This window comes from Gadus chalcogrammus, chromosome 18 (assembly GCF_026213295.1).
Source record: "Gadus chalcogrammus isolate NIFS_2021 chromosome 18, NIFS_Gcha_1.0, whole genome shotgun sequence".
NCBI classification, from domain to species: Eukaryota; Metazoa; Chordata; class Actinopteri; order Gadiformes; family Gadidae; genus Gadus; species Gadus chalcogrammus.
Genome location: NC_079429.1, coordinates 8,318,305 through 8,341,082, shown reverse-complemented (window position 1 = coordinate 8,341,082; position 22,778 = coordinate 8,318,305). Strand labels below are relative to the sequence as shown.

The 22,778-nt window shown below is 45.9% G+C and overlaps 1 protein-coding gene across 2 annotated transcripts; it reads right to left on the bottom strand.

Moving 5' to 3' along the window:
• Nucleotides 1-66: 66 nt before the first annotated feature.
• vclb (vinculin b) lies at nt 67-22,512 on the bottom strand. Of its 2 annotated transcripts, none has more exons than XM_056576475.1 (21): nt 22,144-22,512; nt 14,839-14,909; nt 12,976-13,126; nt 12,016-12,124; nt 11,597-11,719; nt 10,958-11,118; nt 8,049-8,142; nt 7,470-7,617; nt 6,736-6,889; nt 6,249-6,424; nt 5,650-5,840; nt 4,846-5,045; nt 4,106-4,234; nt 3,648-3,797; nt 3,358-3,466; nt 2,965-3,267; nt 2,710-2,834; nt 2,433-2,618; nt 2,066-2,269; nt 1,832-1,936; nt 67-1,698 (listed from the first exon to the last, which is right to left on the bottom strand). In XM_056576475.1, the coding sequence occupies exons 1-21, from the start codon at nt 22,309-22,311 to the stop codon at nt 1,552-1,554; spliced, it is 3,204 nt and encodes a 1,067-aa protein (XP_056432450.1). In that variant the 5' UTR covers nt 22,312-22,512; the 3' UTR covers nt 67-1,551. The 2 variants fall into 2 exon arrangements, with proteins under 2 accessions (XP_056432450.1, XP_056432451.1); XM_056576476.1 differs by having other exon boundaries at nt 8,049-8,139.
• Nucleotides 22,513-22,778: the final 266 nt, after the last annotated feature.

Genomic DNA, 22,778 nt, shown 5'->3' with positions numbered 1-22,778 from the left:
CAATTAGAAAGTCGTTTGTTTCTGAAGAAAATGATGTTAAACACATTGAAGTGCTATAAAAGCTTTATTGCAAAATTGTGAGCAATGTTTATGCCGGACTGACGATGTCATGAACCGCAAACAGGTTTGCATTATTTTAATGTTTTATTAAGCAAAAAAATTAAGAGCAATAGGCTTTGCGTTATTAAAGTGGATCTGTCAGAGTTTTTAAAGATAGCATTACTTCTTTAAAGAATCATATACAACAAGCATTTGAAAAAAGTAATACGAGTCACCCTGTGCACAGTATCATAAGAGCTTTGGAAAAAAAAGTCTTTCTTAAAGGCACGCTAGGTTGTGGGCAAAACGATTAAACATTACATCGTTTGTTTTTATACATTTCAAAATACACAGTACTGTTGCATACACACATTTTCCTGTGTAAAATACAATTGCGGTAGAATGAACAGACTTGCATTTCTTCAGACACATTTGGCTTTTAGGATAATGTTTCATGAAATAATTGTTAATTTACTCAGCCCCGGCCGTTCCCTTGACCCTCCTCATATTTCAATGATTGTGCACAACACCAACATAAAAAAATATATAAATGATAAGCATGAAAAACTTGACAAGATCATTTCACAGAAGAATGGGGGGAAATAGGTTAGTATGGGCCAGATATCCCCTTCTTGTCGGTGTAATCACCAAGTATCAAGCAAGGGAAAGAGACAAACCCAAGAACAAATAGTGAAATAGCTGGCAATAAAGTACATTTCATTATAACCACTAAAATTTCCCTTAATGTTCTAGTGTATGTGTTAAGGTGAGGTTAAGGTTGAAAAGCCCTTAATTTGTTTTTGCATAAATTATGAAACCTTATTTTTGCATAAATTATAACCTTGCTAAATCCCAGCTAAAAATAATTCATAACAGAAAACTTCTTTGGCAAAAGTCAGGGAAAAACATTGTAGATGTCTTACACAATTTAAAATAATGTACAGTGTTTATTAATTTGAACAGCAATCTATTGTAAACAGACAACCTAACACTATCATTTTGTGTGAGCTGGGTCTAGCCACGCTGTGCTTACAACAACTCCTTAATGGTTCATGTGTATAATAGCAGTGAGTACATGCAGAAGAACACAATAAGATTTAAGATATGAAAACTTCATCGCAAAAATGTGTAGTGTTCACTGTATCTGAAAGTGTGACAACAATTGCCTGTAGAATATATGAAAAGCCCAAATCAAATCAATATATATATACAAAAAACACATCCCCAGTAATAACCAAAAACGTATATTTTGCACCAAGTGTCCCATGTTTACATTCTAGTACAACAGCCATGGCCATCTGAACAGATGCAAAACCAGTAGGAAAAATAGCAGATCATGGCATCGTTTTCTCTCACCATCTTTGGTTGAGGGGATGTGGGTTCAACAGCTTTGAGGAAGTGCTCCTCCAAACAAACTTCTCATCATCATCATCCTGATCATCATCATCATTCTCATCCTCATGCCAGTTGGCCAGAACCAGCACACAACGAACTACCAGTGGCCAGTCTCTTTTACTGGTACCAGGGGGTCTTCCTGATCCAGTGGAGAGTGAACCCTGCGTCAGTCCGGATCTTAATGGAGGCAGCCTCAGCCTCCCTCACCGTCTCCTTCACGGACTGCATCAGGTTCTGGGCGTTGTGGACCAACATCTCAGTGGCCTGGACCAAGAGGAGGAGAAACACAGTCAGAATCGTTTTTTTAGACAAAATAAATGAGATCGTTCTGAAAAGTCATTGAGATCGTTCCCATCGAGCGAGACCAATGCGACGGCCGTCATGGCCGACGACGAACCTGCTCAGACTCCTCATCGCTGATGTTGGTGCGACCCAACATAGTGGCCTTGACCGTGGACAGGATCTTCAGCTGCGTGCTGATGGTGGGAATGCGCTCGCACACCTAGGGCAAGATCACAACAGCTGAGTCAGCCATCGTCAATCTCCAACAAAATCTCACCGTGAACCGATCGGCCAATCGATTCACAGTTCTGACGCGCCTTTGGGTTGAGGACGTGGAGACCGGACTGACCTGGAGCAGGTTGGTCCGGATGCGTTTGTCGGTGCATTGCTTGGCCACCTCCTTGGCCAGCCGCGTGACCTCGTCCGAGGCCTTGGCGATGTCCTTGGCGCACTGGATCAGGGCGCGTTTGTTCCCACTGCCGCCCCGCACCAGGCGCGACATCTCAGCCATGAGCAAGGCCATCCGCTTGGCCGCGCCGATGATGTCATTACCCTAAAAAAAAAACGGAACCGGGGAGACACGGGGTGCGTATTGATTCAGTGTCGGAAAATCGTCAAGGACAAATGTGAACAAATTAAAACAAACGAATGACGTCATAAGGATCAGGCAACCGGTGTTTGCGTCACCCTGGTGACGGACCACGCCGGAGACGCACCTTGCTGGACCATTTGCGAGCCTCTTCGTGGAGCTGCCGGGCGGCCATCATCATGGGCTCGCTCACCACCTCGCCGGCCTTCGCCTCGGGGAACTCGTCTTCCTTCTCCTCTGGGGGAGGGGGCCTGGGGGGCGGGACTTCACCCTCTGGGAGCGGGGGCTTGGGCGGCGCCGGCTCGTCGTTCAGCTGCGGGGTGGAAGTCCAAGTCGATTTACATAAATCCGAAATTGAGATTCAAAGTTCCGTTCGGCACGGTGTTGTTCGTGACAGCACTTACGTGGAGCTGATCCAGTTCGAGAGGAGGCGGGGGGAAGTCTGGCTCCGGAGGCTGGAACGCCTCCCTGACCTTGGCTACAGCCCCAAGGATCCTGAAGCCCGAGTCCAGGAAGCCCTTCTGAAGATCTGCCGTGAGGGCAGACAACCGCGGCCAAAATCACTCAGTGTTTAAGGCTGCTCTACAGTATGCACCATCGAAGAGCGACACCTGAGCTAAAAGCTAATTTGATATATATAAATGTATAATGATACGTACTTGGGTCGTGGATGTTTCCAGCCACTGCCTTGGCATCCATCACCATGGGAGAGATGGTCTGGCTGAGCATGTCGGACGCGGCCTTCACCGTCTCCCTGAACTTTGGGTCCTCAGAGTTCTCCACCTCCCGCTTGGCCACCAGGAGGATTCGGTTGGCCCTGCGGGCGATGCTGGTTGCCCCGGCGACCAGCATCTGGGGCTGATGGTTCGCCATGGCGACGCGGCACTTCTCCAGGTCCTTCTTGATGGCCTCCTCGGAGGCGTCCAGCAGGGACTTGGTGTCGATGGCTTCGTCCACCATCCCTAGAACCCAACCGCAATCAGTTCATCTCTGAGGCTCGGTCAATGTGTAAGGGCTGACATTGTGAAGGGCAGGTGATGCCTGAAGCCCACCTGTCATTTTCTCAACGTTGTCGATCCACTGGTTCTTCATGGTCTCAAAGTGCTCATAGGCGGCCTGGTTGCCTGGGTTCCTCAGCAGGATACGAGCAGCAGAGACCACCTGAATAATAAAAACCATTCATCATACGTCAGGCCACACAGAGATGGTAGAACTTAACCGTTACTAAAAACGGAACATGAACTTTTCGTGTTTTCTTTTTTTCTTTTCCAGTGCAGTGCAGCAGTTTATTGCGTGTTAATCCTAAACGGTTTCATGCATGGTCATAAAAAACGGGCCATACTTGTGGCGTCAGGTCTCTGGTGGACTTGACCGCGGCCTGGATTCCCTCCACGGTGGTCTTGTTGGCCGTTCCCACGGCGGCTGCCTTTTCCGCTGTGGCCCCCAGCTTATTGGAGTGGGTCTCGAAGTTAGCGGCTCTATCGTCAAACACCTGAGACAGGGGCCCCATGGAACGGTGCGATTAGGCTTTTGGCTGGGGAGGTTCAAGCAACAGTGTATTCTTTCTGTCTTTCAATCGATCTATCTAGAGAGTATATGTCATTCATATTTTATCTTTAATTGATAATGTGAGATGGACGGATGATGATAAAAAAACTGGCGCATTTGTAGCAAAGTTTCAACGTGCACTGTCCCTGTCAAATGAACGAATGAATGAAAAAATGTAATAATAATTTCTGCTAAAACCTCTTTTATAGTCAGACAGTCAACAGAAACCAGTGGAGAGGGGGAATCTCTGACCTCATCCCTGTTGGCGGCTTCCAGAGGGGCGGTGGCCGCCACGGCCAGCAGCTTGATGGGGGTGGTGGTGTCGCTGAAGATGTCTGACACCTCCTGAGTCATCGCTTCCTGCATCTTACCCTTCAGGTCCTGCACCGAGGGGGGGGAAGGGGGGTATGTTACAAAGGTATCGCACGTTTGGCATTTGTGTGACAATAGAGTACTAAAAGGGTGACATCACGTTTCCATAGCAACCGATTTTCGGTTCTACACAAACCAAATGAACAAGGGGAAATCCTATGCCACACGAACGTTTTATAGAAAATGAACGATTTTTTTGCGAATTGATTTGGGAGTTTGCTTTACCAATGATGTAAGTAATATTGAGAATGGATTGTCTTCATATAAAAAAAAGAACTAAAGTAACATCGTCAAACTTTTCCTTTTAAAACCCAGCGGAATACAGGAATGCCTCGACATGTTTCGATTGGTAGTGATTTTCACCTCTTGAAATAGATTTATTTTCATTTTGAATGAAACAACACATGGCAGCAATGGAAAACGCCATCTTCAGTTGTTTAGAACTGAAAATCCGGTTGCCAGGACAACGTGACGTTTTCACTTTAGTACTCTATCACTAAACATATAATAGCTGTAGATTCGATATCATAAGTGGCCAGCAGAGGGCGAGATTGTCTCTAACTCACAAGCATGAGTATGGGTTTGTGAGATAGAGGAGGAGGTGAGGGGGGTTTTCTTACCTTCAGAGCTTCCTGGAGTTGGTGAGCCACAGCCCGGGCCTGGGGGGAGTCCCCTTCACCCCGGGCGGCCAGGTCGGCCAGCTGGGCCATGAGCTGCTCCACCTGCTCACACTTACCCAGCAGCTCCTGTCGGTAGGGGCCCGGCAGGGCGTTGCCAAGTCGCCGGCCCTCCGCCACCAGACCCCGGATGGCTGCCTGGCCTAGGGTCACAGACACACACACATGTCGGGTTAATGCTTTGCAGATTTAGCCTCCTTGTGCATGGATCAACGTTCTGCTGTCGATCCATGTGTCCGTCCTCTGCCCTGTTCCTCGGCAGCGAGGGGCTGTGCCAGCTCCCTACGGGTGTCAGGCAACGGGATACCATGAATGGGACGCCAGACCAGTTCGGTTCCCCACACACACACACACACACACACACACACACACACACACACACACACACACACACACACACACACACACACACACACACACACACACACACACACACACACACACACACACACACACACACACACACACACACACACGTCCCAACCCAGGGAGCAGTGCTCTTACTGCTATAAACAAGGTTGACTAGTCTGTGTAAATGATCCAAGGAAGAGTTGACTACAGCCGTCAACTTGAAGAACCCCAGACCTCCAAACACTTAGGGGTACAGTACAGTGAATGTCTAGAACAACAATGGAAGGAACGTCCACCAGTGTGTTAATATCTACACCGTCATTCCAAGGACAGAGGGGGTGGTGACACTGGGGATGGCGATGGAGAGAGGCTATGGAGGAGATCACCAGGACTCACCCACTCCGCTGTCGTCCACGTTGGGGTTTTCGATCCAGCGCTGCGCCTGTTCGATCTTCCCCTCCAGGTGCACGGCGGCCTTGGCCGGCCTGCTGTTGGCCACCGCCTTGTTGGTCTTGGACTGCAGGTTCTGCAGGGCAGTGGCGATCTGCTTGGCCAAGGCCCTGGCCTCCGGTGTATCACCCTTGCCCCTGAAGGGTTAGAAATTTGAGTATAAGTACGGTAAACATATCAGTAAATTGACTATATTTGAAAGGTAGGGATTGGGCCGGTTCGTTAAGACCCCAGGTTAATTGTGACTTTATCTATGTCCAGATCATTCAGCCATGATCTTTGTTCAACTCCCTCCCTCTCGCGGTGTAGGCCTTTAACCGACCCTACACTTGACACAACACAAAAAAATTAAAAATAATATGCTCCTATTAAGATCTAACCCAGTCGATAGTCAATTTAAAGTAGTCAGTTGGAATTTAATGAGTAAAAACGATATAAATAGTTTTGACAGTACACAATGGGGATTCATATTTATATATTTCAAATTGAACCAACAAAAAGGTGAGGCCGTTTCCGTCTTGCGTTCATAAGCCCCTCAGCCTTACTGTCGCCGGAGGTCCGAGAGCTTGGCGGTGAGGGCGGCGATCTCCCCGATGGAGCGCAGGATGTCCTCCCTCTCCTTGGGGTCCTCCGACATGTCGGCGATCCTCTTGGCCTCGGCGAGCAGGGCCCTGACGTTCTCCTCTCCCTCCGGCCCCCCGTTGGGGTCCGCCAGCCAGCTCTGCAGACAACATGGTCGGACGTGGTCATCCATGAGCCACGGTTTGGTCGCTTGGTTAAAGGTACACTACGCTACAAATCTTAATGCTAATATACTACTAATCTATACTACTATATTACTAATACTACTCTTCTTAGTTTGACATGTGCTTGAAACCCATTCTGTCTTGTTGACGCTAACTTTAAGCCTATTGGGATCTAGGTCGAATTGCCCGGACTCTGCAGTAGCTTAGATTAATCTCATGTCAAATCTAGATTAATATATATACACACACACAGTAATATACAAGCGCAGTGGAAGTTAAGGCTCACCTGTGCCGCGTCAATCCGTTTGGCGATGGCCTGTTTGGAGTTAGTCATGGCTTCCAGCTTGCGCGCGGCGTTCTCCACCTTGCCTGTGAGCACGTCCAGTCCTTGGGACACCTGCTGGGCCTTCTGCATGGCAGCCGGAGACGACCCCTGACCTCTGGAGCCGACACACCACAGAGCATGTTCACCACCGGCCTCATCTGCAGCACTGGTATACACTGCTTTGGGGGGGGGGGGGGGGGGTGCGTGTGTGTAGCGATTGCTGGCTTTATAATGTGCATGCACTGTTTAGTGCAGTGCTTGTTTACACCAGGAACTGGATGATGCCTTGCAGGCATTTGGTTTGGTTTATAAACCAGGTCATTGCCTGTGCTAGTGGGAAAGGCAGGGGAATTGTCAATGTTTGGAGTAGCCAGAGTCAAGGATTTTCCGTGAATACCAAACAGCTGGTTTTGATATTGGTTATCTTTGGGTTTCTGTCAACATCCAGCGTTTCAAAGGGAGTCGTATAAATCCAATATAACACATTAATCCCCGGTATCTCTCGCCTACGCTAATGTCTGTTTAGCCATGGAATTTATAGCTCATGCACAAAGGATGAAAAAAAGTAAGACCACCTAGGCAATCTATGCTACTATAAATATTTTTTTTATAAAATAATGTGCTACAACTCAAAAGGAGAAATGTAAAATTACAAACGTTTGAAACATGAAAAGACGGAACAGCCCAACCCTTACCTTGCGCGCATTTCGGACACTTGATCGGTCATCTGTCCCAGGGTCTTGGCCGTTCCCACCACATCCCGGCGCTCCTTTCCGGTACACAGCTCTCCGACCTTCCCGGCTTCGTCCAGGATCTGGCGGATGGCCTGCTCCCCTGCGTCGCCTACGCACACACACACACACACACACACACACACACACAAAAGACAAGGTGTCAGGTGTGGACGCAAAAACGTGAACCTTTATCTAAAAGGTGACAGATTATACCAGCCTGTGCCATTGTGATTAGCCGTTTTGAAAATCGGCCTTCTCTGACATCACAAGTGGGCGTGTCCACCTAGATGCGTGCTGGATAGATCAGTCTACCAGCCTCCCCGGTGGACTGTAGCACACATCATCTATCAGTCATACATCTAGGTGGACGGGCCCATTTGTGATGTCAGAAGAGGCAGATTTTCAACACGGCTGGTAACGGCTAAACCCACTCACACCTGGTGGTATCATATGTCACCTTTAATATCATGTTGGGGAGCAGGAGTCCAAAACATAAACTGAAAGAAAATCAAGAGGATATGGATTCCGTTCATCGATTACCTGGTTGGGCGTTGGGGTCCCTCAACCAGTTCTTGGCCTGCGCCATTTTGGAGTCGATGAGCCCCAGGGCCCTCTTCATGGCCTCCGTGTCCTTGAGGTTTAGGAGGGGGGGGAGGGGGGGGGGATTAATATTAAATCAATAAACCTGAAGTCATTCAATTCATGTACATAATAACTGTTGTTCCCCATTCGTCTATAAGCATCAATGTTTGCTTTTTATTAAAGCTGTGTAAAGAGTTAAACTTCTTTCTTTGGAACCATGTAAATTTCAACCTTTCTGTGGAAAACCCAGCCTAGCAACATGTCCATCCATGTCTGCATTAGGTTGTCATTGGATACCAAACAAACACGCGGCTCCTCAAAACTCTAGCCGTGACTCATTTGGAATGAGATCACAGTGTATTTAAAAACTTGCGATGAGGTAAGAACCAGGACAGTCACATCAGTGATTACTGATTACCCACGAGGCTACAGAAGGTGTAGAGACCCATGTGTACATGTGGAAATGCAGGGAGGTGGAGGAGCAGGGGGGAGGATCGGGGAGTGAGCGATACAAGCATTCATCTTCTGTGCAATAAAAGAGAACTATTGTCATCCATTGGCAGTTATCTTACGAAACACTGTTTCGTAAGATAAAAGCTTCTCGGGGGGGGGGTTCAAAACTTTAGTTTCCGCCGTCCAGAACAAGCATGTTCCATCAGAGAAAGCCAAGAGACTACCCATTGTTACTCAATTGGACTGGCTGGAAATACAATTATCTGTTTGAGAACTGATCGACTTGACAATGAGTCTATTCATTGGCCAAAACGAGGGAACAACGCAGAGCCCTTTAAGAAGGACATGGAGAAAATAGGCAGGCAGAGAACCCTGAATGGCTAAGTGGATATAGACATTTGAATGGCACAAGTGGCTTCCCCAAATGTCGGATATAAATCAGACATTTATCAGGTTTAGACATTATGTTGAAGAGCCCCTGTACACACGGAATAATAATATAGCATAACGTGGAACCCCTTCTAGAAAATCTAAAGTCTATTATCATGTCAGCATTGATAATGTGACTTGAAGGGGTTTTAATGTGTGTATATATAAACGTCTTTAACACTTCTATGAATACTGTACTGTAGGCTGTAACCGAAGTAGGGTGGGCGTGTTTGGTTGAGGCATAACAGGCAAATACAGTTGAACAAAACCAAACCAAGCAGGAAGTAGAAGGTGATGAGGGAATATGTCATTGCTGTGGCCGTGTATTTTGTGTTTGCGTGCCAACAATGTGCACAACAATGAGTTGGCACTTGGGTGCGCTTAAGCAACTGACTATGTTATTTACTGTGAGGAAGTGGGTTAAGTTAGAGGGTACAAAAAAAATATATATATATCTTATTGTCTGTCGAAACTGAACAATAGACCTTCTTCAAATGGTCTCCTCATATCAAAGGCAAATACAAACGATAGTAACACACTCAGAGGATGCTATTAATCACAGTGAAACACAATTAGTAAAATGGGAAAGAGTGGTTTAGACAGTATTTATAGGGACAGAAAGTTTGTTGGGTTTATTAACCATAATGCACAAATGTATTACAACTAAAAATGATAATGCAAACCAAAGAACACCATTCAAGCTATGTATCATGTGCCCTTCTCCTATGGCTGTTAGGTCAACGTGTGGCTCGGGAAGCAATCGATGAAACGGGATTATTGAGGGAGGAAGGAAGGAACGGAACACCTAGGGGCTTTGAGTCATCAGCACCCAACCCAATACAACGGCACTGAGAGCTGTTGATCAACGGAAAGGCGTTTTGTTCACCTGACTTGACATAGTAGGAGGGCGCAAAGATGTGCACACAATGGCATATTATTGCAAGCAAAACCAACAACAACCACCAAATGCAATGCATCTGCAAAACCTTTTCTCGAATAATTTTGGCAATGAAACAAAAAAATAAGTAGAAGCAGAATCATTCCATAAGCAGTGATACAGGATGGAGTTAGGCATCCAAATAAATAATAATGATAATACTGCTACAAGCAATTCAGTCCTGGACAGTTCTACATGGGAAACTGTGGCACTACTGCGAAAAACACACATGGAGCACCACATGGCACAAGACAACACACACACACACACACACAAAAACGCACATCTACCAGAGCATGCTGTCTCACAACCGAGCTGGGTGAGACAGGGAAAGCTTACCTTCTACAGGGGGGGGGGGAAGAGGGGAGACAGGAAGGGGGAGATAACGGAATGGTACAAAAAAAAGAAAGGTAGAACAACATAAATACAAAAAAAAAACATTTAACCGGGACGTACCAACTGAGAGACCAGAAAGGTTGCGACACAGAGAAGAGAAAGGACGGGCCCAGGAAGAAGAGCAGCGTGGAGGCTGTGCATGCGTCGCGGTACGAAACAATGAGGAACATATGAGCGGGCAGGGCCTGCTACACAAACTAAACAGTGGACTGGAGTCGTCATTCTCCCACAAAGCGTTATATTGCAACGACAAAGCAACTGGGGTCCTTCAGCCTCTTTTCACGATATGAAGAATGAAGAAGTGGTCAACAAAGGGTGGAACGGCTCAAAAGACATAAAGATTCAAATACAACGGGGGGATTAAGTCCTCACCCAGCCAGCCGTCTCCCCAGAACAATCTGGGCGGGGGTCAGGGAGCAGTGTGCTAAGAAAAGGCTAAAAGTCGCTTATCCCACAACAAGGAATGTTGTGGGACAAGCGACCAATTAAAATGCCCCACCGACCAGCCTTAGCTAATCGACTACAGAGGTCCAGGTTTAAAATGTTTAAAAATATACGAAGCGAGCACGCGTGTCTGTGAAAGCAGAGGCTACAGGTTACAGTGAGGAGGGGGGAGGGGAGGGGGTATAGGTCGGAGGTCAGCTCGCTTTACCTTATTGGCCCAGGCGTCCTCGTCCCAGGAGGTGAGCTGCAGCACCCTGATGATCTCGTGGATCTCGGCGCTCATCTTCTCGAAGGTGAAGTTGCGGTTCTTCAGGGCTTCCTCCACGCCCTGGCTCCTTGACGTCTTGGTGCTCACGAAGATCTTGATACCTGGAGGACACGGGCGGTGCAGAGAGATAACGAACCATCAGAATACTCCAATACACTGTTCGGTCCCAGTTCTTGCCTCTCCGGCCCTTTTCTCCGTCAGTGGTACACATCTGACACAGCAATGCGGTAGAAGCAGCAAAGAACACACAAGGGGCATACAATGCTAATGTAGTAAGAAACCAGCTATATTATATCTATTTAGCGTTCTTAAAACCCATACATAGACGACACAACATTAATGCCTTATTCTATTCCATCGTAGTTCCTTTATACATGGTTAACTCCTGTATTTTTATTGATATTATACTAGTAACATTATTGTTTAACGTAAGCACCTCCTTTTCTTTTTATTGCACACATTATATTTTATTCTTGTATTGTATGTTCATGTTAAGCATACTCAGCGATATACTGTCTGCATGAAGCGCGCTCGATAAATAAAGCTGGGCTGAATTGAATGCGGGGGCCGTGGGGGTACCTGAGATGAGGACTGGCAGCAGCTCCTTCACCATGTTCATGGAGGTGACCAGCATGACGCGGTGCTCCTGATGAGTCAGCTCCTGCTGCCTCTCGTCGATCATCTTGGCCATCTTCGTCATCCCTAGTCAAGGGCACAGGAAAGGTGCTTAACATTGCTGACCAGGCTGAGACCAAGCCAAATACGTTAAGTGAACACAGGGGTCAAGGTTGGGTATCAGGGCATTGTGCAGTGATTGGAATAACGCGGTTACTTTTTGGGAGAAGTAACTAGCAACTGTAACTAATTACTTTTTTTTAAGGTAACCTGCCCAACACATGGTACTGTGATATCAATGTTTTTTCTATGGGCCTGAATAACCTAGCGTCCATCACTGTTCCCTCTTAGTTGGAATATTTTATAAGGAAAAAGACTCGAACCTGGTCCCAGGTTTTTCGTGTACGTGATCAAGTCCTCCATCGATTCCACCACCTCGGCCACCGTCAGGTATTCGAGGATGCCCCTGCATACTCGGATGATTTTACGCACCTACAATAATAGAAAAACATGGTTCATAGAAATAGATATCAAACACACGTGAATTACAATTCCCTCCCTAACCCAAGAACTAATACAATATGCAAACCGCAGATTTCCCCCACCCGATGTCAGTCAAAGCCAATGCCCTCGTTGGACTTTGATACTGCTGGCTGCAGACATTCTTCCCTATTGTCCTCCCCAGCTGCATGTATATGAGCTGTTGCTGCTGCACCAACAGTTAATCCACCCCCACACACACACACTCATCCACCCCACTCAGCCATCAACCGTCCTCTGCTTAGGGGTGTGATGACCCTGCGCTGTCAAAAGGGCTGACTGATAGCCAATAGCCCCACCACACCCCAGCACACCACACCCCACCCCCAGCAGACAGCTCTGGGACGCCGGCGGAGCCCAAAGCTGATCCCGCACTTTTTAACACAGCCTCATAAAAAGCAGGGGGCTGATACACGATCATAAAGTTATTACAAGTGTCTGCGTAAACACGTGTGTGAAATTTGCCTGATTCTATCTGGGCTTTTAGCAATGTGAAGGGTTATGAATGTACTATTTATTATTTACAGCTGCAGCTAACCACAATAGAGCTCATACACTTTTGAAGGATAAACCTTTAACCATTATTCAGTTTCTTAACACTATAATGGCAGGTTTTTTGGGACTGTGGGCGGGGCTTACGAGCAGGGACCACGCCCCCTGCCTTAACAAGAAACTGCCGTGGCCGCTGTAAACGGACAGCTCAGGTGACAAGAAGCCTGGTCCACTATAGATAGACACTGGGGCAGCATATAGCAGCTTGAGTCCTCCTCAGGGGGAAAAGGTGACGAGTTCCATGCGTCTACCTCCGCCTCGTCGAAGGTGAGGAGCAGGTCCGAGGTTCCCGAGAGGATGCCCCTCGAGCCGTCGATGAGGTAATCCCGGGCGGGCACGGAGTACGGGTCGGCCTTCAGCATGGAGGCGGCCTGCACCAGCTTAGTGCAGGCGGTCTCAACCCTGTGTGGAGAGGAGGCAAACACACGTGGCAATCAATCGATATCCGTTATTAAACCAAAATTCATTGAGATTAAAATCTCTTTTCCAAGAATGACCTGGCCCAGAAGGCAGCACTATGATAAAATAAGCAGTCCAATTCTCGTACAATGCTCACAAACCACATTCAGCATCAATTATTATACAATGCAAGATTAGGGACAAGACTTTGTGTGAAAATGAGTCTAGTTAAAATAAAAGAAATAATACGCGACAGATACTATTTATAAAATGGTTTAGAGAACCAGCGATCAAGGCTCGATTCAGGGGGGGGGGGGACCAAGACTTCCTGTAAATGAAATAGGAACATGACCAGGGAATACATCTTGGCTAGCCACATATTCAATACAAACCTCTCTTAAAGATGGATTTCTATCAAGTGTTTTCCTAAGGTCTTTGATCGTCATTAATAATATTGTTCAATAGAACTTCAGGAAGATGAGGATGGTGGCTTTGCCCCTTGCGGACGCTACGAGCACCACCTGTGTGTATCACAGCAGACGTTTGTGCGTAGACACGGGCAGCGAGCCAAGCATTGACACATGTTCCTGTTCCCGTGGAAGCCAGACTTCCTAACGTTGCCTGCAGGCCAAAGGCTGTCTGGATAACAGTGGGGACATTATCAGTATTTTCCACATACTTAAAATGCATTGTTAAGTGTCCACAGAAGGGAAAACTTTGCTCCAGCCTTCCCCCCCCCCCCCCCCTCGCTTGAAGGCTATGGCCTAATGGATGACTAATGTATGACCATAGCATTTAGGGGCAGGGGTAAATGTGCATGTGTATTTATTTGAATGTCCGTTAGTGTGAGTGATTTTGTGTGGGAGTGAATGTGTGTATCAGAGGCCCAGCTAGTTGTGCGTGGCCAGAGACAGCCATGCATTAACCAAACCCCTGCGAACACTATATTTAGTTGGGGGGGGGGGGGGGGGTTGAACGACGCATTCTGGCACATGTGCTGATGGCTGACTACAGGGTGACGACGATGTGACTTCAAGGCGCCAAATGTGTCGAGCCTGATGACCCTGATCCATGACCTTTTGGTGGGTGGAGGAGGAGCCCCCTTAGCCAGCCTGGTCATCCATCCCTTCTACTTTGCTCTCCTGTTTTAATAAGTCAGGCGATGTGCAGGGGTGGTACTGGGATCTGAGTGGCCAGCAGCTGGGCAGAATTTAATGATTTTTATTAAATGAGGGATTGGGCTCGGTGGAGAAGTGAGCTGAATCGAGGTATTGAATTTGGTCGACAACAGCTGAGACGGAGTCAACAGGGTAATTAAAACCATTGAGGCATATATAGGGACATAAAGTCCTTTTATACCACCTCCGTGTACTGTATTTCCTGAATATGAAGGAAGTCATATCCTTGAGTCTTTCTCTCTCCCCCTCTCTCTCCCTCCATCAAGGAAATGTTTCCCTTGATGAAAAGTCTTGTGGTATTATTTATATTTCAACAGCGCCAGACTAGCATTTAAGCACTTAACATGCCACATGTGACCTTTGAGTACAAATAGCCATTACTATAACCTACACAGACACCCAGAGACAGAGACAGAGTGAGACAGAGCCTAAGAAAGTTGGATAATCCTGTAGATCTCTGCTGACCCACGAGGAACCCCATCAAACCGATCAGTGGAGTGCGATGAAAGAAACCCCCGTTGTTCGTCCCGTGCTTACTTGCTGAAGGCTGGCGGCATGTCCCTTTTCATTATTTTGTCCTCTGTGGTCTGGACAGTGTCTCTCCCCACCTGGAACACAAAAGGACCAGCATTCCAACATTAGTCATGGACTTTAACAGAAGACATATCGTATGTTCCTTTCATCGAAGGCCAAAGAGAGACAAGTTTAATAGAAAGTAACATTTGGGCCCCGCTGCAGCCTTCCATGTGTCTTTTCATTGGTGGTTAATAGTTAAATGTGGGGCCAATTTCTCAACGTTGATTGTTAATAATGGAGAGGCACCCCCTGCCCTTCCCCCCCCCTTCTTCCAAGACCTATAATGCGTTTCCCAGATGACCCCTCCATTCGCATCCCCAGGATGACTCATACTCCCTGTGTCATCAGCTCCACTCCAGTGGGACGGCCTAACTTACCCCACAGAGCGTGCAGGGCTGGTGAACATGTGCACGCCCGCACACAGAGAAAGAAACAAACGCACATCTGCATGCAAACAAGTCGGGCAGCAAAGCTAAATTCCATTGCGTCACTCGGTGCCCTATAGGAAATCCTTTTGTCGCCTATATCAATAAGCAGGCTGACAATGAGGAGCTTTCCCTAACTTAAATTGTTAAATGCAAGTCCAATTCCCACGATGTACACAACTCTGTTCACAGGTACATATTCGACAGGTATCAACATGTTTTGCTACCCAATTCCCTGTTCCTGTTGTCTGTGACATTCATCCTGCTCCGAACAAAACACCTGAAATTGTAAAAAGGATCGGTGAGCAAATAACCACAACGCTAAAATGCGAATCCATTGGCCAACGATCGCACACACATGCAATCCGTTGGGGTTTGTTAGAGAGCTGGCCCAAGGGTGGGCATGCCAGCACAGCTTGTCAGCAAGTCCATCAGGGCTCAGTGACAGATTCATTCCAGATGGTTGACGTGAAGCCTGTAACGGGGGCAGCAGCAGCACCTAGACATACGTCTCCTCACGCCTTTTTCATTGGGACTGTGGGCTGCGTCGTGTTTGTGAATCAGACTGACTGAATTTCATGGCATGCTAAAAGGTCCCATCAGCTTAGCGGAGGGGACCTGTCATGGACACAGAGTGACAGCCAGCTAACATATACCAACAAAGGTGCCATTAAAACTTTGTCGGGGCTAACTATGGACCAGCGCATTTCTTTTCAGAATAGAAGTGCTCCGGCGCCAATAGGCCGGTCGGGAGGGCTGTGGGATTGTGGCAAACTTTTTAGTCAAGGCGTGGTTGAGCCTGAAGTAGTGCTAGCTATTACAACACAATACTGTTTTGTATGTTATGTCTGATGTGTACTGTTGCATATGGGCTATTTATGGCGGTTACACTCTAACTAGATCCCAACGTTTTTACTGAAGCACTGATAAGGCAGACAGACACTAACCCACTTAGACAAACTTACAAAAGGCAGAATGTTGTCATGTCTAGAGATTTTGCAGACATGCATGCTGATAGTGTTACACAGGCCAATTGCATGGGGACAGTGGAAGAAAGGTCTTCCGCTTAAATGTTGGACCAAAGGATCCCAGTTTGGAATTTCCCAAGAGGCATGACTCTTACTTGCATACTTATTTTAATAGTAATCCATCAAAGTGTGTAAGTGTGCAAAGTCCAAACATCTGTGATTACACTCTGTATGTGTGCTCCAATGCACTCCTATCCTAATACTATTGTGTCATTGCCACACCTATAGTTTTACTAGTGGAAAGGTAACACAGAATATGTTAAATCTATAAACAGAATTCAAAAAGAGAACATGACTCGTTGAGTCATAAGCACGTTGACTTGGCACCGTAGTGCAGCAAATAAACCCGAAAGTTGACATGCAGGCGCTGAGCCATCTTGCATTTTACAAGCACAGAGCCATCATTTCCCGTGGGATCACATTATAAACTGAGTAGAAAAACTTCCCCAACAACGCAAAGATTAGCCTTTTTAGATATCAATTGCTCCCTTCTGCATCCCCTTCCTTTTGGTCTGTCCATTAACTTCCACCTTCCTGCGGTCTCAAGTCTGAAATAAAATCAACAGACCGGGCCGTGTCCCGAACAATTTGCTGTAAAAATAGGACCGTGACACAAGTTCACAACCGTTGTTGTCAAGCAACGTCCCGAGAGGCCGCGCCCCCCCTTCTCTATTTTGAGCCACTGTCCGTTTCTTCTGAGCATATATCCCGCTGGCCCCACCACTAGTCCAACTCAACCCTTCCATACATTCTCTTCCGGACAGGATTGCTCCGCTTGGGCCCGTTTTGTAGTGGAAGGTTTTCTTCATCCTCTAGTCAATACCAAAAAGAAAGAGGCTCGCTGGGGCGGCCTAGCAATTACCCAGACCTCAGCACAAATCACTTACTCCATGAATAGAACCTAGAGAGCCTTAAAAAAAAAAAAAAAAGGAGTGGCTGTTATTAAGTAATTCACTTCCACCCGCTTTCTTTGGGAATTTCTTTTGCCGGCTCAGTGTCATTGTCTGGCCTTTGCTGTCAAACACCCCACAATGAAATGCTTGGTCAGCCAAGTCATTCGCCATTGACATCTGGAGTGGGAATCACGGAGCTCCCTTTTTCCAGCCAAGAGGGCTAAAAACGAGGGAGAACCCTGCGCTGTGAAGTAGCTTTATAAAGTGGACAGGCCCGGAGAACAAACTGGGCCTTGTGGACAACAGCCCATCGCTCTGAGAGGGAAGAAGAAAGACCACTTTCAAAGCTTCTAGGCTGCATCAACACAAGCATGCCTTTCACTTGTAGGGTGGCTTTTGCACCAAGCTATGTTAGTCATGGGGACCAGAGAGAACAGCATAATGGCTGAATTCCCGTGGCCTTGGTCCCCGGTGTCCTTAGCAATGTCCTACAGATGAACCTTGATGTGCGATGGGAAACCCTCATACAACGGAACCTTCTTACTGTACCACAGGACCCGGCAGACAAAGAAGAGCTGAAAAACAGTTCCCCATTCTGCTCAGACTTTTAGAGGCGTTTGATGAACTGCGTCCGTACAGTTCCCTAGCACGGCCCTCCATTAAACTGACATTAATGGCCCTCAAGTCCGGGAAGGCAGTCTTACTGATGGTCCGGTATCGGATTACTTCTGACTCATAAGGAATCACTACTATGGGGGAGACTCTGCACCGAAGGCAAAGGGCATTAAAGGGGCTCGTCCAGTCACCATCACCCATCGGCCATGGCCCAGTTCGCCAAGAAGTATCCCAACGTACACCCATGTTTCTGTGGCGACGAAAGTCACAAATCACCATGGGTATTGCATGTGTGTGCCAAAAGCAGCCGTGTAACCAGAGACAGGATATATCACAACCGACTGTGTCATATTACAACGGCCTCCAAGAGAGCAAACTGCAGATCCCCAGCAGAGTTGATTCAACAATGTGTTTAGGGTACGACTCACTGTATTTTTTTTCTTGCCCTTCCTAACATTAGTCTGCAACCACGCATGAAGGAGATGCGTTTCTTAGCCCTGGATTAAACATAAGCCTAGGCTGTCCCGCCGCCACCTTCTCTCCCTCTCTCAGAGCCACCAGCTGCTGCAGGCCTTCCTGAATGTCCTCCTCGTCAGCCCATCACACCAAGCGCCACATCATCAACATGTTTTTAAAGTCCTTAAACTGTCCTCGGGCCTTCCCTGATACAGGCAATATAAAAGGAAAGCTAGGTTTGTCTGCATGACTTGCAACAGAAAGCAGAAAATTAATTTTGAGTTACCTCTTTAAAGAATTGTATATATTTGATATGTATCTCGGTTTGTTTAAAGATAGGGTAGGCAATTTGGAGAAACAGCCAGATATAGATTTTAAAATTATATAATCGAAAACAAATCTCACTCTTCCCTTCAGGCCTTACTCCAAAGAGAATTTCATCAAATACACCAAAAGAAATCTAGAATAAATTGCCTCCCCCATCTGTAATAGAGGTTTGCTTCGTGTTTCATGGAGTGAGGTATCCCTTCAAGGATTTGTATAGACCTCGAAAAATATATACCTTGTTTAATGCCCTGTTATTATACACAAGTTATGTTTAGTAATGTGCTGCGCAGTTGGCAAGTCTGAAGAAATAACACAACTAGGAAGGCTAATTAGTTGGTGATTAAGTGTTAACATGTGTGCACCACTGTAAAAATGTCATGTCGGTACAGCACCAAAATTAGCAGTACGGTAAGTATCCTCTCAAGGTTTGAAGCATAGCTCACGCTATGTTAGCATGGCTTACTGGCTGTCACTTGTACCTTGTATGTAGTTTTATCATTGGAGCTATATTATGCAGCAATGTCTAAATAGGTGCAATGTAGGTCTCTTCTATGTTCATGGATTGCTCAGCCACTGCCTTTAGAGGCCATGAGGAAATAAAATAAAATATAGAAAATGTCACAGCTATCAGCTTCTTGGCTTTGACCCTAATAAAGTACCTAAACATCATGAAGCAAGTTAGGAACGTAGCAGATGTTTCATCAGGATATAGCGTTATGCCGTCAGCAGTGTTTAATCAGAGTACAAAACATGAAGACAACTTTATAGACGTGAATCATTTCACATAAACCAGACACCAGTTTTACAATACTTTTAACTTTTGAGAAGATACATCAAGATATGTACGATTCTGTGCGTGTCCATTTAATTGTGGTTTAGAAACAAAACATGTTACCCAGAGATGTTTTTGTTAACGTCTATATTATCTATTTAAATTTTCTGTCAATAATAAAGGCGCTTGAAATTGTTCGAGGGGGAATCAAACTGGCACCCATGCTGCTTTGATCCAAGATGGATTCGATCTTTGAGGGAATTCTTCACATTCCCCGCATTCATCTGTAAAATCGAGGGCTGTTTCATTGTCCTCATCGGACAAACAAGGAAAGTACCAATCCCAGTGCTCAGGGGTCTCAGGTTTAGAACTCAGACTAGCGGACGTTTCATTGTCTGTCCACGGCAATGAGACACACTAATGTAACTGTATAATAATAACTCCATTGCGGAGAAAATATATCTGAGGATTGTTTACAGCGTTTCGTGGCCCATTAGGCTGAAAGCCCTATTCATGACCATGCATCTGTAATAATGAGATTAGGGCCGTCACAATGCACTTCAGGAGACTGCAAATTTAGCTGAAATTATCTCTACAGAAAGCCAAGAAGAGCGTGTGATCTTTCTTGTCCACAGTTTTTCTATGGATAATGAGCACAACAGTATCTATTAGATATTTTAGGTTCCTAGAAAAACAGAGGTCTCTAGCCATTTAGAAAGAAAACTCCTCTGTTACTTTTAGGTGTCTGGTTAGACAATGCAACAGTTCTCAGTGTGGTATTATGGTCGGCCTGTGGTAGATGACTTTTGTGCTACTAAAGTTGTTATTTTGCAGTGGAGCTCAGCAGAGACAATGAGCTGAACTCTGGCCCTGGGAACGACCATAGAGGCAATCAGACGTTTGAGGAATTCTTTGAAACACGTGAGTTACGGTGCACACAAGGTTTGGGAAGTCCTGCTTTCTCATGAACCCAAAACAAGCATTCATCTTTCAAGGCGGGGGGAAAAAAGCATATTGAGTCAATAATATCCAACACAATGACCTGAAAGAGACCCAGCTAGGAAAAAGTAATACAATGTATTAGCATAGTTCAAGAGAGTATGTCCCCGAATGCTAGTATACATATGATAATGTTGGAGGAAAGTTCCAAATAAGAGCCTGCATGTAGAAATAATTCATCATCTGCTTGGCAGTTTATGACTCAGACACAATTCCTGGCAGCATCTGAACCCCCACCAGGGAACATCTGACTATTCATTACAATGAATTCATGCTGTGTTTCCCATTCAGAGTGTACAATTAGGGATACAAACCTGCCTTGATGCTACTTTTGGAGCTGGTGATCATGCTGACATCATACTGCTATGAAATCATGTTGTGCATTGATATCCTGTGATACTTTATGTATTGAATATGCACAAAAACAGTTATGTTTGCCATTGAAAATGGAGCCATCTTATCTGTATTATTCCATCAATGTAGACCTGACCCATTTCATTTTGCTGCATATGATTCCCGAAACAGTAATAATAGAAAGAAGAGTAATAGTAATAGTAGAAATAGAGTAATAGTGAAAGAAAAAAGTTTGTTAGTTGAAAAGGTAATGTTGGTGAATATTTTAAAAGAACCATTTCAAACACCTGTTTTTTTTTGTGGAAGGAAGTCTTTGGGTGTGGACATATGAACAATGTGTTAACCATGAGGTTGACTCAGTTGAAAACCACAAAATGTAAAGAAAGAACATAAGTGGGTTGGGACCATTGTAACCAACAAGACAAACAACCCTTCTTCAGGAAAACAGGAATTGTGTAGTTGGTCTCTAGCAGACTAAAACCAGCACAACAAACCTAATAGAGCTTGTTTGACTCCAAGAGTTGTTTATCTCACTACCCTGAAAGATATAATCTTAACAACTTTTGCAGAGTGGGTGTTTGGTGTTTTGCTTCCTATGCCAAATATGTTTGTGATGTTGCAGGTTTGAATGTGTGATGGGTTTCGTTTCCGTTTAAAATTAAACCTTTATGGCATTCAACTTGGTTGATCTAGAATTCTGAGGAACTGGGCTAGATATGCATGCCTATTTTTGATCACTTGCTGTCTTGGTTATAAAAGGTATCACTGGTTTCGGCAAACCACAAGCCCTTGCTGTGGTTATGCAGGTCTATTGGAAGCCACATCTGTCTCTTTCAGTAGGGCTCTATATAAGCCTAACAATGCATGCCCAGTGTGCAAATGATTGTATCTTAAGGACAATAATATATCTTCAACTTCACTTTCTCGAAGTAAAAGTAACAAAGAAAGAACAGTAAAATGATGAGTGTGTAGATCATCAACATTAAACACTGAAGCATGTGAGGCGAGGAACAAGCACTCTATCATAGTATTAACTCTACAACAGTCTACATTAGCTGGTCTGAATATTAGTTATTATATGGTCTAATCCCTGTATCCCTCCGATACCCACGCCAAGAGGTGGCAGTGGCCTACCGAGGGGGACGGGGCATGGCGTGTACAACAGGAATGGGCGTCAATGCCCTTTGCCCCGAGAACTTCTAAAACAGTTTTTTTCGAAATTCCAATGCTTGGATGGAAGGTCAAACGTATCTAAAATATAAATATATCGCAGAACGATCCTCTTCAACTATCAACAGTAGGAAGCTGGACAGAGGCGGGACAAAGACCGACAGGTAGTCCGCATAACGTCAAGGCGGAGAAAGGCGGTAGCCCGTGTGGTAAATAAGAATACATACCCGAACAAGGTTGCTGACAGCAGCCTGCACAGCGGCCACGGGGGCCGTGAGGTCCGGAATGGCTTTCCCGTCCACCTCACCTTCTTCGTGCATTATCACCAGATGGGATATCTGCTGGGCCACCGGCTCCAGAATACTTTCTATGGTTTTTGTATGAAAAACCGGCATGATGGCAACTTTTGACAACTCACTATTAGAAAAACACAGATCAACTATCCTTTCCGGTTTACCCCGATGAGTTATTTGACGAACGCCGAACCAGTTTCTTAACTTTTTTCCCAGGACAGTTTGACTGGGAAGACTACAACTACTCCCCTGAAACCATCAACGTGAAAAAATCTCTCCTACACAGAATGAGATAGAAACCTAGTGCTCAATGAAACCATGTCCGCCCTCTGGCCAATGGGCGACCTCGAAGGCATGACCCACATACGTAATTGGTTCACGCTGGTGCCATTCTTTCTCAAGCGACTCCGCCCTCCACAGTGGACGAAGTCGAGTTTGCTAGAGATGCGAGTACTCCCTAAATTACGTAATACATTCTCATGCCCTAAAAAGGGAAATATGCGCCTACTGTTGAGAGTAGTGGAATTCAAACGGCAAGGACTCCTGTGTACATTATGACTGGGAGGACT

Bases quoted from the DNA above. Each gene is read 5' to 3' on its own strand.
- vclb (XM_056576475.1), bottom strand. From the start codon at position 22,311: ATGCCGGTTTTTCATACAAAAACCATAGAAAGTATTCTGGAGCCGGTG. The intron at 6,425-6,735 runs GTGAGCCTTAAC...TGTTGTCTGCAG, and splicing joins AACGGATTGACGCGGCACAG to AGCTGGCTGGCGGACCCCAA. The intron at 2,835-2,964 runs GTACGTATCATT...CCCTCACGGCAG, and splicing joins TGGAAACATCCACGACCCAA to ATCTTCAGAAGGGCTTCCTG.